Genomic DNA, 17,652 nt, shown 5'->3' with positions numbered 1-17,652 from the left:
TAATTTTGACTTCTGGTCCAACAATGAAGGATTGTTTATTGGAGGTGACGGTCTAGTTGCACCTCCAGAATTTAGTTTTTCTACAAAAACGTATTAGTAGTTCATGCCAGAAAGTGGACAATTTTCATTCAATAACTGTTACAAAATTATGATGTTTAATTTATTGTAAATCTAATAATTATGCAATTAACTTGTGGACAATTTAGGTTTGATTTCCAGCTTATCTCATGAGGTAGCTTTTTGGCCACTAATTTACCAGTGTCTACAAAGGTCATGAAAATAAAACCACTTTGATCGGAAAAGAGCCCAGTCAGATCCTGGTGTAGTACCCACTAATTGATCAGATATGCAAAATAGTAACTTCTTGAATTGTTTTTTAATTATTTTATGCTGAAGTAGCCACATCATCTGATAATTACGTTAAATATACATGTTTCAGACAATTAGCCTCTTGTCCATAAACTCTATTGTTATGCTTTGGACTTCATATTGGAATTAGGAATTTTCTTGTACTCACCACAGTTGGATATGGCCAAATGTAACTTGCAAGTAATTATAGCCCAAAGAGTGCATATGTAATAATTTTCTAAGTCTGCTCCTGCCAAGTCTCAAAAGCATTATCTTTCAGCAAATGAGTTGCTATTTATTCTGGAGTGAGCGTAGGCTCTTTCTGATGTCCTGGCTAACATTCCTTTCTCCACCAACACAATGCCAGAGAATGATTGCAGTGCCATTTGGGGACCAAGTTGTGCAAAGTAGCTACTGCATTTACCCACATTATAGCAACAATGACATAATGCAATGTGAAGTGCTGAGATGTTTCTGACCGATAATTTCAGTTTTTCTTTTTTCTCTGTTTGCCTTTTAAGACTAAACATTACACTTTTTAAACCAGAAGAAATTTGCAGGGCTATGGCAAAAGAAGAGAGAAATTGAATTAATGGATAGTTCTTTCAAAGAACATACAGATACATTGGGTGGAAGGGTCACCATCAGTTATATAATGCAATGTAAACGAAAGTAAGGGTAAAGATTTCTAGGCATCGGGCATCTTTTCTCTGAGATTATAGTTTCATGGAATAATGCAGCACGGAATTTCACTTGTTTTTTATAGAACCAGAAAACAGGTTGAATAGTCTACTTCTGCCCCTATCAAGTCTGCTCTGCTGTTCGATGAGAATACATAATTCGGTTTTATATAATTTTGAATTTGAATTTTACTTTAAATTATCAGGGACACCTAGAGATTCACCTTGACCAACCAGGACCGCTGTCATCAGCAATGCGCCAATTTCTCCTTGATTTTCAAGACACGAAAAAGAATGTTCTCACCCCGAAGGAACTGTTCACTCAGGTCTGTAAAAAGTGAGTATCCACAGTCATTGCTACACAGGCATGAAACCAATAGTATTCAGACTAAAACATCTGCGTTTTCAGCACAAACATAATTTGAAAATTGTGTTCTAGACTTGAGAAAGGTAGCCTTACGTTGACTAGATAATTCGTAGAATCATAAAATCCCTACTGTGCAGAAGGAGGCCATTAGGCCCATTGAGTCTGCACTGACCACAATCCCACTCAGACCCTATGCTCATAAGTCCACATATTTACGATGCTAATCCTCCTAACTTTAGGGTCAATTTAGCATGGCCAATCCACCTGACTTGCACATCTTTGGACTGTGGAAGGAAACCAGAGCACCCGGAGGAAGCCCAAGGGAGAATGTGCTTAAGGCAGCAGTGTTGGCCACTGTGTTGCTAGTTTATTCCATTTACTTAATTGCCCACATCGACTTTCAATTTTGATGTTTTGTATGTCAGTAAATGGTTCTCCTTGACCTTATTGATAATGTTCCTTCATAATGACAGCGTTCTTCTACTATCTTATATAATCTCTTCTACAATTGAATTATAACTAATGGTGAAAAGAACAGAAAGATGTGCATTCATTTGGCATTTCTCATATTGTCAGTATTCCAAACTGCTAATTGAGTTTTTATTCAAGTGTAGTCACTGCTGCACAAAATGTGGCTGCCAACAAGCAGTTGAACAAGCAGCAAGGCGTAAATAACCTATTTTAGTTTTGATTGTGGGATAATTGTTTGCCAGGAATATACTTCTCTTCTCCAAGAAGTGTTATGGGATATTCTTTGTTTACCTGAGAGGGCAGGCAGGACCTCAGTTTAAAAGCTTATTCTGCTTATGTACCTCAACAAAGTCTTAGTGTAGATCAATGTGCTCAATTCTCGAGTAGCGCTTGAACAAACGACCTCCTGATTCATTGGTGAGAAGACTAAGTTGAGCCTGATTTTAAAAAAATGAATGTTTTGTCTATAGAATATCTGTGTTTCAGATCCATAAGTTGCATTTTGTAACTTTTTCCTCAGAGCTGTACGATTTAAAGGATTTCAACAGCAAGACAGCCAAGAATTGCTTCGTTACTTATTAGATGGAATGAGAACTGAGGAAATCAAAGTAAGTGGACTTCAATGTGTTATAAATTAAACAAGCAGTTTAACTTTCCATGCTATTAAAATTTACGTCTTGATGGAGTCAACCCCTGTAATACTAGTGGCTTTCAATCTCACTCGCTATCTGCCTGCTTCACTCTTTTTACCTTTCCTTCCCTGTTTCTACCTCTCCCGCCCTCCCGCTCTCTACCCCTCTTTCTTTCTTCCTCCCTCCCCCTCCTGCTTTCTAGCCCTCTCTTCCTGCCTCCCCCTCCCACTTTTTAGCCCTCTCTTCCTCCCGCCCCTCCCGCTTTTTAGCCCTCTCTTCCTCCCGCCCCTCCCGCTTTTTACCCCTCTCTTCCTCCCGCCCCTCCCGCTTTCTACCCCACTTGATCTCAGATTTCTGCAGGAAGAGCGATACGTGATTAATGCAGGTGGTTATTCATATTTTTGGCAATTCCACACCGGCAGGTGTAAACATTTTCAATTAAGCTTTTATCCACGTGTAGGGAGTCCTGTAGTGATGATACAATCATTGGCATTTCAAAATTATATAAACTTGTTTGTCGCATCTTTAGAACAAAAATCGCCCGTTTCCACTGTGTACTCTTAAGACTCCGTTTCCTTATCTTCAGTTTATTAAACATAGGTAACAACTTGAAGCAAAAAGACAATTATAAAGCTCACTTTCCATATAGAATCCTGTTTTTAAACATTTATTAAGAATGTTTAGTTATGCAATATGAGCAATAGCACTGGGGTGTTGTTAAACAGAAACAGAGGATGAAAATTCTTTCTTGTGCTTTTTAAAAATTCTTATTTATCCCTTATAGCATTAACATGAATGTGCTTACTGTAAGCAGAGGGGACTGTTCATTTAAAACACCAAGGAGATTTTTCACCATGTAATCCAATGTGGTTCTCAACTTATTTATCCAGGTCTCTTTGCTGTCCTTCACCTTGGATGTTTGAAACTTTGCTGAATGTAATATCAAGAAGTATTTTCAAAAAGCATTTTTAAAATATGTTTAACTCTCAGCGTATAGGTGCTGGCATTTTAAAAGCTTTGAATTACTCTTCAGAGATGATGGAAAATGAAGAATCCAGGAAAACCATGAAAGGTAATACCATAGTATCATCACGTAGTTTTGCTACAGAATATGGGACCCTCCCCCCGCCGTTGCTGTTTGTGTTGAGGTCTTGAGGGGTGATGGAGGAAAGATGAGATTGACCAGATTATTGAAAGACCTTCAATTAAGAGTAAGCCTGGATACACCTGTGATGCACCAGGTCAAACCATCTTTTTAAATTTGACTTATTATTGTCACATGTATTAGCATACAGTGAAAAGTATTGTTTCTTGCATGCTATATGACAAAGCATACCATTCATTGAGAAGGAAAGGAGAGTGTGCAGAATGTAGCGTTGAAGTCATAGCTGAGGTGTAGAGAAAGATCAACTTAATATGTGGTGGATTTGTGTTTTGATCTGTTGATGACTTTAAACTAACATATTTTGTAAGCAACTTAATTGAATTTAAAAAAAAGGTTCCCCTTTAGTATTGATACATCCAATTTTTTTATACTTATGTAACAAGTATGTGGGCACATTCACAGTATTTAAGTGTTTAACAGATTTATTTGTTTTCAGCCATCATTCTTCGTATGTTTTTTGTCTATTTTTATTTGCCTAAAATATATAAGTGACCAACACTGACTAACTTTCAATTCCAGATTTATTAATTAATTGAATTTAGTGTAAAATGATTTCAGTTCCACCAGCTGCCACAATGGTACTTGAACTGTTGTCCACAGAGCATTAGCCCTGGTCTCTTCTAGTTACTAGTCCAGCATCATTACCACTATACTACCGTCTTCCTTATGCTTTCAGGTTACTAAGTCTTTGGACTGGAAAGGATTACTCAGCATCAGTGGTTGTGAATTCCTTTGGTTCGAAATCCAGATTACAGAAAGTATTTTACTTTAATAGAGTTCAAGGGTGTTACTTCCATGTTGCTTACAATTTCTGCTCAGCTCATTAGCAGCCCCTTGTGGTTGAAATCAGATATTCAGTACTGCATAGCTTAGGGCCTGTTATTTGCATGTTAATAATTCCATGCTTGTTCATGCAGAATAATTGAATACATCGGTTTTCTTCCTTAGTGTATGAAAAAGAGGCGTCCATGTTGAACTTTGTTGACCAGGTATTTGGTGGTACATTGACAAGTACAATCATGTGCGAGGAGTGCAAAATGGTGAGATTAATTCCTGTTGATCTATTAAAAAAATTGGATGCAGAATATTAATGGAAAAACAACTTTGTCAATGATATATTAACTGTTCTTAAGAACCCAGTTGATGTTAAATGCTCAGGTGTTCCAAATCCCAGCAGGGAAACATGGAATGCTGGTTCCTAACTTCTTTTTTTGCAATTTGGTATAATCTGAGGAAAGATCGTTGAGGAAGGTTCCAGTCTTGTAATAGTTAAGCAAAATAAATTAAACGGTAAAAGACACAACAAAAAACATATGCTTAACTACAATGGTAGCGACACACAATGTAATTAAATTGACCCAGTTCCAAACTGTTTTCCTAAACTCAGAGCTAAACCTCCCCAAACAACATCTCATCAGTATTAGCACTGTAAACTTACCCCAGCAATACTGACCACACTCTGTGCTTATATCTGTTTTGAGAATTGTTTCTGGTTTAGAATAGCAACCAATGGTGGTTCAAACAGAGATTTCCCAGGAGATGCCTTGTTTGGAGTGAACACAGTATGGCTGTGACCTTGGACCTGCTCTGCTCCGCTTAACTCAGCTCATAGTGCCAGGGTTCATCCTGATGCACTGCTTTTCCTTTTAATGTTTTCTCATATGAACTATTTATCTTAGTGGTCCCTCTTTATGACATTTCTTACATAAATTCACCCTCATCTTCTGTTTTGAAATTTACTATCAGTGCTTTAATTCCTGAAATTTTATGTCCTGTTGTTATCCATTTTGCATGGATAAATATATGTTTATGGTGTTGCTAGACTAATCTGCATAACGAAGACCTCAGTCGCTCTATCTCTCTAACCAATTCCCATTTATTAAGTTTCTTTATTTCATTTTAATGCAACATCTTGACACTATTAGGGATTTGAAAATCGTTTAATTTTGTTACATTGCGTATTTTTGATTCAGTTAATTTGTAAACCAATGTTGTTTTGTTTGTGTATACTCGACCAGTTTTCTTGTCCCTTCCCCTTCACTCTTGTGTTGATTTCTTGTTGAGTTACAATTTCACTGTGCCAGGTATTCTCCAGTACTTTAACCATGTGTTCCCACTTGTTTGTGTGAGTCTTAACAATGAGCATCAGCAGGTTATCTGGATATGGGCGCATCTGAATCTGATCCTGATCTCTGTACAGGTGAACTTCCAGTAAGCAACCTTGGGTACTGTTCAAATTTGGCCCTTGGGCAAATTGCAGCACTTTTAGTCCTGTTCTAGCTGAGGTCACCTAATTAAGAAGAGGCTGGCAATCAAACCTTGAATTTTCCTAATCATATGATGGAATTGCCAGCAGAACATTGAAGCTCTTGCATCAGCCCTGCAAAACCTGAATTGAATAACACAGGAGAATAGTACAGTTTATAGTCCCTGTCTAATATGCCATTGTACAAAAGTGATTTGTGCAATTTGTGTCCTCTCCTTAAATTATTTTGTTTTGAAAACAAAACTGTAGGTTTGCCTGATAATTTAGGAACTTTATATCATGCAGACTCAGGTCTGCTGTCATTCTATGTTTTGTTCAGGTAACTACCTACCAACATGTCTGTGCATGAACTTAATGTCATCATTTCTGTATTTTATAACTAAAATTTATTTTAGGTGCTAAAATTTATTTTTTTTTGAAAATGATAACATTTTAACTACTGAGGAATAACTTGTTATTTTCAGTTTCAAGTTGATTATTTTAATTGTTATCTTCAGGCAATTTGGATCATCGTCTGCATTTAAAACATGGGTCTGATCTGATTTTACAGGATGCACACAAGTTTAAAACATTTTATGCAGAGATGTGATTTCATAGGCTAAGTATACTCAAGGTGATCTGTAACAGTTGTCAGGTTTTATTTAAATACAGATTTAACTCTGATCTAATTCAAGGCAGCAGTTAGAAGGTTACTATTTGCGTGCAATCTACGAACAGGAGAAAATAATTTAATGTTTATGCTGCTGGCTGCTTTGTTAAAGTGCATGTGTATACCTAGGTTAGGACCGTTATCAGGCTCACCTGTACCATCCTGAATGGTAAAATAGTGTGGTGACTCATTAAGAATAGCTACTTGGGTAACATATCAGAGAGCTCTCGTTGCCAAGAAACTACTTTGGCAGTGGCAGAAGAAGAAAATATCTGTTGCTCATCTGCAAATTCAACAATAAATTGCCAAAAAAAGTAATAGAAATATTTTGTCTGCTTTGTTCTCAGGTTACATTAGTAAAAGAATCTTTTTTAGACTTGTCGCTTCCTGTTTTGGATGAACAGGTAAAAATGGTACTGTGGACTCTTTCATTGTTTACATTCTATGTTTTTTCCTGGCTTTTTCCTTCATTTTGATTCCAAGGTCAATGCTTGGAAGCTCATTGCTGCAAAGCCCAAGCTGCATAACAGCTGAATTGGCACTGTTAGCAACAATGTCCCAAAACTTATTCCTGCGGAATATTGTTTGATGTGTAATGTTCTGAGTGTTAAGATAGTTGCTCAATGTATGTTTTTTTTTCCACAATGGCACAGTAATTAAGTGAGCCATGAACAGAAGGGTTCCATATTTTGCACATGGCTGTGCTGTTCATTGATCCCAACCAGAGTAGCCATAGAGGTCATTATAATGATCTTAGCCTCTTAGTGTTGTGGAGGGAAGGCCAATCAAGGTTCCCAACCTCACTACCCAACAGTCGCTGCTGGAACCGTTGTGTAATTGTTGTTGGGTGTTAATTTGGTAAAGGCTAATCAGTTTGATTTGGCAGTGACTGGGATTGTGGTCTTATGAACATAAGAACAGCTTTCTCAAGTCTGTTCTGCCGTTCATTTAGGTCATAACTATTCTGCCTCTTAACTCCATTTGATCATATTCTCATGAGCATTTTGGGTAAGGGTGTTCCGGATTTCCACATCGCTTTGTGTGCAGAAGACCCCACTAAATGGCTGAGCTCTAATTTAAAAAAGATTATTGACTCCCTTCTACTGGGCTGCTCCATCACAGAAACTAATTGCTCTCTACCAAATTAACACCTTTAAAATTTGCTCAATAAGACCATTATCCATCAGTAAAGCTTGCTGGACTTTGCTGCCAATATCCAAACAAGAATCTTGGCTACAGAGTCAGTTTAAGGAAGTTTCTTAAGACCTTGGAATATCCCCCTCCTGAAGGAGTCAGTACTTTCTGGCTGAATATACTATGAAATATTTGATGTGTACACTTATTAATATAACTTTAATTGTCCTTGGAAAAATAGCAGTGCTTTGTCAAAGAATGACTGTTTCTGAGCAGAGATCTGTTTGGTCTGTATCAATAAAGTCACAGCACCCAAACCTTGCAGTATTTTGATGTATTTTGTTGTTCATCTGTCTCGCAGTAATGTGGCAAAATGCACGTGACCTTGTTTGTATTGCAGAGGCTATTCGTAAAAATTATTTTGCATTCAGGGTTATGATTGTCAGTAAATTAATTGTGATGTTTAAATGCAGAATGATAAAAAAGCTTTGGGAAAAAGTGGAAGAAAGACGAGTGAAGATAATCAGAATGATAACCATGGGAATTGTGACGGAAACTTTGTTTCCAAGAACAGAGGCGATGTCTCAACTGGTGTTAGCAAATGCCAACAAAAGAAAGCAAAGAAACAGGCTAGAAAGCAAGCCAAGGTAAAGCGCACCTAACTGTAATCTGAACAAATGTGATCAGCTAGTTTGTCATTTGAATCCACCAAAGGTTATGGCTCAGAAACAACCAGTTGGACTATTGGATCTGTAGTAACACACTGCCCACGCAATCCAAATTAATACCAGTGACCCATTCTCAACTCTCCCCTTTAACCTTGTTCTGTTTTTCATCAACATGCTATTCCTTAGCAACATCATCCAGCAATGTGTTCTCAGGTTCCATGTGAACACTGAAGATACCCAACTCTAACTCACCAGCAACCCACTGACCTCCCCACTCTCTCTCTAAATTGTCCACTGCTGGCCTGACATCCAGTACCAAATGAACGGAAATTTCATCCAACTAAATGTTAGAAAGACTGAACGCATTGGTCCCCTCCACAAACTCCACTCCCAAGACATCAACACTTGCCCTCTGCCTCTCCCTGTTAACTATCTGAGGCTAAACCAAACCATTTATAACTTTTGCGTTCTATTCATCCTCAAGATGAGTTTCTGATGCCACATCCTCTCGAACACCGAACAATTGAAGTAAATTCAGTTTTGTAGGTCTCTCCAAGCTAAGAACCCCCAAGTTCCATAATCATTGAACCATATTATTCACCACATACATCTACCCCCTTGCAGCAACATTGCAAGGAATTTATGCACATACATTGTTACTGGCCCATTCTATATCTCCACCATTGTTGCTATATTATTCAACATCAACTTGTGTAACTTCCCATAGTTCATTATAGGCAAGCTTGAATGCACCTTGTTCATTTTGCATTTGCCTCAAGCACTGAGTCCATCAGGCTGTCCAGCTGTAGGTGCTTCTTTGGGCAGGTCTTGGTCATGCACAGCCTCAAAGTTGTAATTTTCTACCCCATGGACCGTATTTCAAGTCAAGTCCCTACACATCTCTATTCTCTCCCACCCTATCTGGGTACTCTTCTTGAACCATATATCTTAGTTCACCCCCTCCATCTGAACCAGCTCTCTTGTTCCAACATCGGAGGGCAATCTATCAGTATTTCAGCTAACTACAATTAATTTACATCTTAAAAAGTGTGCCAAATGAGTATTGGCATTATTGTTAGCAATTATTTATTGCTAATATATCTTACATAATTAAGCTTATATTTCAAAATCTTATCCCTGTTTGAATCTTCAATCTATACTTTCAGTACATTGTCTCCTTTTATGCTCACTATGTTCTCACTAGGTATACTTGACAAATAATATGATTGGATTATGGGAAAACATCTTGAGTTAATGCATTCAATTTTTGTACTGAAACATCCCTAATTTGCTGATACCAGTGACTTGTTTTGCTTTGCTGCACCCAGTACAGAAAGAAATTTCCACTAACTTGACCTGCATGACATTCTTGGCCAATGTCATTGCTGTGATATTCCGAGCCATGCAAAGATAGATGTTTGCTACTTCTTTTGTTACTTGAATTCTCCTGAAACTGCCACTTTTTTGTTTTGGTTTATTTGTAGAACCAACGTCAACAGCAAAAGCACCAGGCAAAAGTGCTTGATTTGGAGAACTCGCCTGTCAAATGTTCCATGGATGAAGTACAGAATGAAATAGATACTGCTGCTTCAGAAAGCAAGGCTGATCTAGAATCAGATGACATTGTAGAAGAGGTTTCTCCAGAAGAGGGTCTTTCTGATAGCTTACTTCCCGACCAGTGTCGTGGAACCATAAGAGAAGAGTCCATGGAAGAAAATGGCCAAGAACTGAACCAAGACAATATTGATGTAGATAATGAGGAAAAGGAGTCTAGTGAAATTTTACATAAAGAAGAACACTCTGATCATTCCCACAGCTCGAAAAACTTTAACTCTTCAGATATATTTGAGTCAAACACGATGAATGGAAACCAATGTAGTGCACTTTGTTCCAGTGAAGATGAAGAAAATATTATCAATAATATGAATAAATTAAATCTGAATGCGTGCACAGTGAATCAAGATGAAATAACTTTAACCCTGGAGGAGTATAAGAACTCTTCTGGAACTACAAATGATTTGCTTCCTTCCACGAAAGACAAACAGGTGGTTTTTCTGGATCCAGAGAAAGCATTTTGCACCCTGACAGACAATGAACCGTTGAGTATAGAGGACTGTTCTGTTGGGGCTTGTTTACGTCAGTTCACTCAGATAGAAAAACTCATTGGAGCAAATAAACTGCTGTGCGAAGAATGTACCCAAAGACAGCACAAAAATGGATCAAAGAACAATGCCAAAGGTAGTAAAATAACTGAGAATTGTGTTTACAATTTGAAATAACAAATGCCTTGTATTATGGATGCATAGTGTGGGTTTAGTATAATCTATCTTAAATCGTTTGGGATTGGTATGTTATAGCTCTTAAATGCTTATTCCAGAATTTGAACCCAAGTTTAAACACTTGCTACCAATAATATTTGAGTGCAGTAATAATCCCCATTTTGACCAGCATCCCAGGAAGAACTTGGATTTCTATAATGTTCTTAGCATGGTAAAACTTACCAACCTACACAGATGACACAGAAGTGTGATCAGTCAGTAATTTGATGCCAAACCAAAGGAGGAAGACCTTGAGACAGGTGACCAAAAGTTTGGTGAAAGACATACGTTTGAAACAGCGCCTGAAAGAGAGAAGAAGAGGCAAAGGTTTTGGGAGGGAAATTTCACAACTCAGAAGGCCAGTCACAGGATTACTACAAATCATGGTCAGGGTTAAGAGATGTTTGATGTGCTTATATGTATCTCCTAATTCATTATGTTCAGTACCTACAGTTTTGCAGAGATGTTTGAGGGACAACAAGGTCCTCTATGACTGAAAAAAATTAAATTTCATTGGAATATAATCAGACACATTTAATCTTTCCTCCTTTTAAAAATATATGTATGTATATTTGCAGATGAAAAAAAAGTGTACACAAATGCCAGAAAACAAATGCTTATTTCATCTCCGCCTCCAATTCTTACACTTCATTTGAAAAGATTTCAGCAGGTAATCATTCAGAATTGCTTTTCAATACAAAATTTATGCATCTGGTGGGATTCTGTGTTTCTACGTTTTTTTGTTGCATTTGCCAGTGAATTGGTGTGACTTGCATAAAATGAACGTGGAATATGTCTAATGTCCAGACTTTTACAGGCTGTAAATGCAAACTCGAGTATCATCCTATATATTAATGCACGTAAAATGCATTTTGGACAATAAGGTCTTTTTGTTTTGTGGGTATAAATGTAGTAACTTCATTTCAGGAGTGACTAAAACTTCACGTACCTCGTTGGCTGTGAAGTGCTTTGAGTCTGTGAAAGATGCTATATGTTTCAAGTTCATTTTAATGGAAAATATTTTTAAGGACTTTATTGGACACAATTGTTTGGTTTGAAAAATAAAATCTAGATACGCTCGTAAATTCCATGCCTGAAATAAATGGTTTAGTGATCTCTGATCGAAGTTATAAATAACTGTAAATTTTTAGCTGGTAACTACAATTAAGGAGCTTATCAGAATGTAGTTTTTAAAAAATTATTTCATGGAATGTGGGCATTGCGGGCATTTGTTGCCCATCCATAACGGTCATTGAACTGTGTGGCTTGTTAGGCCACTTCAGTGGACAATTAAGAGGCAACCACCATTGCTGTGGGTCTGGAGTCACATGCAGGTCAGATGGGTAAAGCTGGCAGATTTCCTTCCCTAAAGACCATTAATGAACGAGATGGATTGTTACGACAATCAGTGATAGTTTCATGGTTACCATTATTGAGATTAGCTTTTTCTATATTCTAAATATATTAGCTGAATCCAAATTCCAACAGCTGCCATGGTGAGATTCGAACCCATGTCCCCAAAATATTAGCCTGGGTCTCTGACTGAATGATTATACCACTATTTTCTCTGTTTTGAAGAACAAATAATTACTTTTGCAAAAATTGGCATAAAGCAAGTTTATTAAGTTTCAATGCAATTTTTAAAAGTATATTCTGACTTATATTGGCGAAACAGTTAGTTTGAAATATAACATGGACTTTTAAGAAACCATTCTGTGGGCCTAAACATTAGTAACAGTTGAATATTCACTCTTCTGTGATGAGATCAAATGAAAACCAGAATTGCTAGGATTCTTAATGGCTTATCAACTTATTATTCATTTTGTAAAATATGTTTTGCAGAACTATTGCTATAAATTTTAGATTATTTTGGTACATCAGTGAAAGACCAGCTTTATTTTTTGTTATTAATGATTGCGATTATACTAAAAATGTTTTTTTTTTCTCCTTGTAGTTAGGGTTCAATCTCCGTAAAATAAATAAGCATATCCATTTCCCAAAAGTGCTTGATCTTGCTCCGTTCTGTGCACTAAACTGCAAGGTAAGATTTAAAAAACCACATGGTTTCACCCGTTGTTATAACTTTGCAGATGAGGCAGTGTCATTGGTGTCATGAAGTTTTATTACCTTATACATCCAAACCTTTTCTGTCCCAGTTTCCCTCTCTTCTTCTCCCCTTTTCCTGGCAAGTAACTTATGCTAGGAACATTTTCCAAATGAGGCATGATATTGCTGGCAGTAGGTTTGTTTCACTGCATATCCAATAATTCTAATTTGTGTAGGAAAAGAACTGTTGCATTCTGTTTAGAATAAGTATTTCAAAGAATAACATTTACTGGTTTACAGTGAAGGAGTTTAAATTCTGTGTGCTGAAATTCCAATTAATCAATGTAAATGAATAGCAGAAATTACAAACAAAATAATTGAAACAAAAAGTGTGGTTTTTGTTTGAGGTTTTGTTATCCAGTAATTCTCCTTCCCTCACCTATTTTTGATCAATGGTTGCTTGAAGTTCATTGAAGGGTTAGCACAGAAAGAGGCCATTTGGTCAGTAGTGTTCAAGAGCTTGTCACCCTCCCTCATTCCACCCTTTCTGTGATTAAATGAATTCTTAGAGGTTTCATCACGTGATGTGCTCCCAAACTCCAATCATCATTCAGCCAAAATATGCATCTTTGTTATGCACTACTTCACTACACCATTTGGAAAGCAAAATGACTCTTACCCATTTGGATAATGGTTAACTTCAGCCAAACAGCCCATTTTTTTCCCCCCATTTTCAATATTTTATATCTGGTTAAAAAAAAATTTAAAAAATGAAAAGAAAACAAATATTTTAAGTCCTAATATTTTCCTACAGGGTCTTGGAGATTGATCATCAATTCCTGGGGACTCCAGGCCAACCCTGGAGTGTTGACTATCCTAATCAAACTCTCAGGCTGTGCATTCCAGATCTTCACCACTTGCTGAGTAAAAATGTTTTTCTTAATTTGCATTTGATGCTTTTGGCATTCACCTTAAATTGGTATTCTTTGATACTCAGCCCTTTCATAAATAGGAACAGTTCCTCCCTATTTACTCTGTTCAGACCCCTCCAAGTCTCCTCTTAATCTTTTTCCGAAGGAGAACAACCCCAGCTTCTCCGATCTATCCACAAAACTGAGGTTCCTCATACTTGGAATCATTCCCATATATCTTTCTTATCCTTCCTAAAGTGTAGTGCCAAGAATTGGACACAGTTCTCCAGTTGAGATTGGACTAGTGTTTTGTATAGGTTCACCAGAACTTCTATGTTTTTGTACTCTGCCTGATTTCATTTTCTCAACCTGCCCTGCTACCTTCAACAATTTGTGTGCATATACCCAGAAGTTCCACTTCTGCTACGGCCTGTGTAGAATTGTATATTTTGTTTTGCCTTGTTCTTCATACCAGAGTGTATCACACTTCTCTGCATTAAATCTGCTCTGCCTATGCTGCCAGCCTGTTTGTCCTTTTACGTAGAAAATAGGGCTAGGCCATTCGGCCCGTTGAGCTGTTCCTCCATTCAGCATGATCATAGTTGATCATCCAACTCAATAGTCTGATCTCACCTTCCCCTCCCCCATATCCTTTGATCCCTTTCACCCCAAGAGCTATACCCAAATCCTTCTGAAAACATGATGTTTTGGCCTCAACTGCTTTCTACGGCAGTGAATTCCACATGCCCATCACTCTTTGGGTGAAGAAATTTCTCATCTCAGTCCCAAAAAGATTTTCCCCTTTAGACTATGAACCTGGTTCTGAACTCTATCCCTATTCTAAGATAAAAACAATTTGCTAAGAATGCTCGAATCTGAAACAGAAAATACTGGAAAATCTCAGGTCTGACAGCATCTGTGGAGAGAGAAAAGAACCAATGGCTCTTTCTTGTTTTGTCTATCCCCACCCTCCTCACTGTTTAGAATTCAGTTTTGTGTCATCCACAAATTTTGAAATTATGTCTTGGGTGGGCAGACACTAATATTGATGAAGAAAAGAGGTATTCCTAATAACCCTGGGGAACTTCAATTTAATCTTTTTCCTGTCTGAAAGACAATTGTTCACTACGTTGTTTCCTGTCACCCAGTTAATCTCCATATCCATACTGCTAGCGTCCCTTTATTCCATTGATTTTAATGTTGCTGGCTAGCCTATTATGTGGCAATTTTATCAAATACCTTTAGGAAGCTTGTGTATGTAACAATCACAGTACCCTAATCAGTCAAAAACTCAATTGAATTTAACACAATGCATGCTGGCTTTCTGTAATTAACCCACATTTGTCCAAGTGCATGTTAAATTTGTCTTGGATTATCATTTCTAGAAGCTTTCTCACCACCCAGATTAAACTGACTGATCTGTAATTGCTGCGTTTATACTTGCACCTTTTTTGATGTCCAATCCTCTGGCATCGAAGGAGGATTGGATGATAATGACCATTGCTTCTGAAATTTCCACTCATAGTTCCCCCTCATTGTCCTTGGATGCATGTGATCTGGTCCTGATGAGTTATCAACTTTTAAGTTCAACAGCCTTTCTAATACATGGTCTTTATCAATTTTTACCCCATCCAGGATCTCGGCTACCACCTCTGTCACTGTACCTTTGGCAAAGACATACAAAGTGCTTATTTAAAACCTCAGCCATGCCTTCTGCCTCTATATGTAAATCCTCTTTTTGCTCACTAACAGCCCCACTTCTCTTTTCACAATTCATATGCCAACATGTTAAGCATTTGTGATTCATGCCATATCTTCAAATTGGGAAAATCCATTCCCTGTACGTGTCGTGACATAAAGCGTGAAGCTGGCTACAGAATGGTGTGACAGCCGCCTGGTAATAATTTTCCTTCCCTTCTGTTGCACCTTAATTTTCTTGCTGCGGTGTGCTGCAAAACAGTCAGTCTGCACTTAATTTCTTTGCTGGCTGTTTATCGTTATTTAAAGGTGTGAAGATGTGGCTAGATTTGAATAATTGTATTCAATCATTTAATGCTAATAAATACAACAATAAATCTTAAGAGTTTAGTATTTTCCTTGCAACTCAATAGTAACTGTCTTGAGTTAATTGCCATCCCTTTGTTTTGTTACACAGAATGTGACAGCGAACTGTACAAATGTATTATATAGTCTATATGGAGTTGTGGAGCATAGTGGCACTATGCGATCTGGACATTATACAGCTTATGTTAAGGTGCGAACTCCCAGCAGCCAACTTGCTGAATACGCAATGACTAGATGTACACTGCCAGGTAAGTGTTGTCTATAACACTTCATGAATATTATTGCTGGCCAAGTCCATTATATAATTCTGATTATCATTGTTTGAGATAAATAATTAGAATAGATTTAAAGATTAAAAATCCATTTTTAAAATTCTTGTATATCAAAGCAAGGCCAGAATTCTCAAATGTCGTTCACCCTGCCACCACATGCCAGCGGGAACAGAATTGTGCTCAAATAGTCTCCATTCACTGTATCAGGACCAGGGCATCCCAGCCACAGTCAAGGTCTGGCCTCTTTTACTACAGAAGTAAAATTTGTGGTTGCTGGAAATTTGAAACAATGCTGGAGTTAGTCAGCCAATCTGGCAACATCTGCAAAGAGAGATAGTGGTTTCTAACATATTCCGTTTTTAACTCTGCTACTAAATTGATTCAGATTTTAATACCTAAGCAAAGGTAGAAAGAGTACTTATTTGGGGAAATAACTGCAGAAATTTTAAACTGTGCTGCTTACAGGTTTGGAATTCATTTTATCATGTTCATCCATTTCACCCAAAACAATTACAGGTCTTGACATATTGAATTTAAAGATTGTTCCATCTTTTAATTAGTACCTTTTAGAAACAGAAAAATGGGCACTTAGCCTATTACTCTCTTCTTTGATACATTAGAAGGAGGTTTACAGTCACAAATATTTCGAGCAGTGCATTCCTAAACACAACCTTTGGACAGTCCTTCCAGCTCATTTTTAAATTGAATGTCAAAATGATACAAGCCCGTTTGCAGTTAACTTACTGGAACACAGTGCAATTTAAATAAATTCTGTTTTTCAGTAACTTTGAGGGAAAGCTGACTATAAGCCTTTAATGTAATTACCTGGCTTTTTTATTTTAACTACATGGTAATTGACAGTTCTGTTTATTTTGTTAACAGAAAGCAACACAGAACCACCTATGGGTAACTGGTTCCACATAAGCGATACTCGTGTACAAGCTGTGCCAGAGATGAAAGTACTGGGTGCTCAGGCCTACTTGCTGTTTTATGAGAGAATTCTCTAACTGTTGCCTATGAAAGGACATTAACAATTTGTCTCATTTCTGAACAGACCACTTGTTTAATTTCTGGCAGAAAAATAGAAAACGGTGTCAAGGTTCTAAATCTATGCAACATTCAGTGAAATTAAATAATTGTCTACTGTTCAACAAGCTGAGGGAGGAAATGGCTTGTATGATATAAACCCTTATGTGCTACTGTAGGTAAAAACAAATGCTTTGTATTTTGCCTGGATGTTTATTAAACAAAAAAAAGTAGTAATTTTGAAAGTAAGCCATACAAAACTTGAGAATAAAATGTTTTGACCTGAGTACTTTTGATAGCAAAATATACTTCTGATTATACACCATTTTAAAAAATGTTCACAGCCCTAATTTCTTATCCTAAAAGCATGTGAGCATTTCAAAAATTTGAAACCAAATGTTCATGGGAGTCAAAGGGAAGAATTTTAAAAAATTAAATTATTCTACTCATTTAACTGTTGTGAAATGATATTTCCAGGTTTGAAAATGAGGAAAACTATATCTGTTGATCAGACCAATTAGCTTTCACTCAAAGCAAGCAGACACCATTTTGAAACAAATGCATAATACAATGTTGTAAAGTTTATTGATCAAAAGTCATAGGCAATCACAACTGGAATAAAACAAGTTTTTATA

The 17,652-nt window shown here is 37.1% G+C and overlaps 1 protein-coding gene across 4 annotated transcripts in view; it reads left to right on the top strand.

Annotated features, from left to right (window-relative positions):
- The window catches only part of usp16 (ubiquitin specific peptidase 16), a 38,231-nt gene extending 20,579 nt beyond the window's left edge, over nt 1-17,652 (top strand). For 2 of the 4 annotated variants that reach the window (XM_080203965.1, XM_080203968.1), the window contains 11 exons: nt 1,235-1,365; nt 2,387-2,474; nt 3,489-3,570; nt 4,612-4,703; nt 6,926-6,991; nt 8,186-8,359; nt 9,865-10,618; nt 11,277-11,368; nt 12,653-12,739; nt 15,811-15,967; nt 16,874-17,652. In XM_080203965.1, the coding sequence (XP_080060091.1) occupies nt 1,235-1,365; nt 2,387-2,474; nt 3,489-3,570; nt 4,612-4,703; nt 6,926-6,991; nt 8,186-8,359; nt 9,865-10,618; nt 11,277-11,368; nt 12,653-12,739; nt 15,811-15,967; nt 16,874-16,998 (1,848 nt within the window). In that variant the 3' untranslated portion in view covers nt 16,999-17,652. Of the gene's footprint in view, nt 1-1,234; nt 1,366-2,386; nt 2,475-3,488; nt 3,571-4,611; nt 4,704-6,925; nt 6,992-8,185; nt 8,360-9,864; nt 10,619-11,276; nt 11,369-12,652; nt 12,740-13,558; nt 14,972-15,810; nt 15,968-16,873 lie in introns of those variants that run through there. The other 2 variants (XM_080203966.1, XM_080203967.1) reach the window with 2 other exon arrangements.

The sequence above is a fragment of the Carcharhinus amblyrhynchos genome, chromosome 15 (genome assembly GCF_965287045.1).
Source record: "Carcharhinus amblyrhynchos chromosome 15, sCarAmb.v2.hapA, whole genome shotgun sequence".
Taxonomy (NCBI): Eukaryota; Metazoa; Chordata; class Chondrichthyes; order Carcharhiniformes; family Carcharhinidae; genus Carcharhinus; species Carcharhinus amblyrhynchos.
This window is presented reverse-complemented; position numbering and strand designations above follow the sequence as displayed.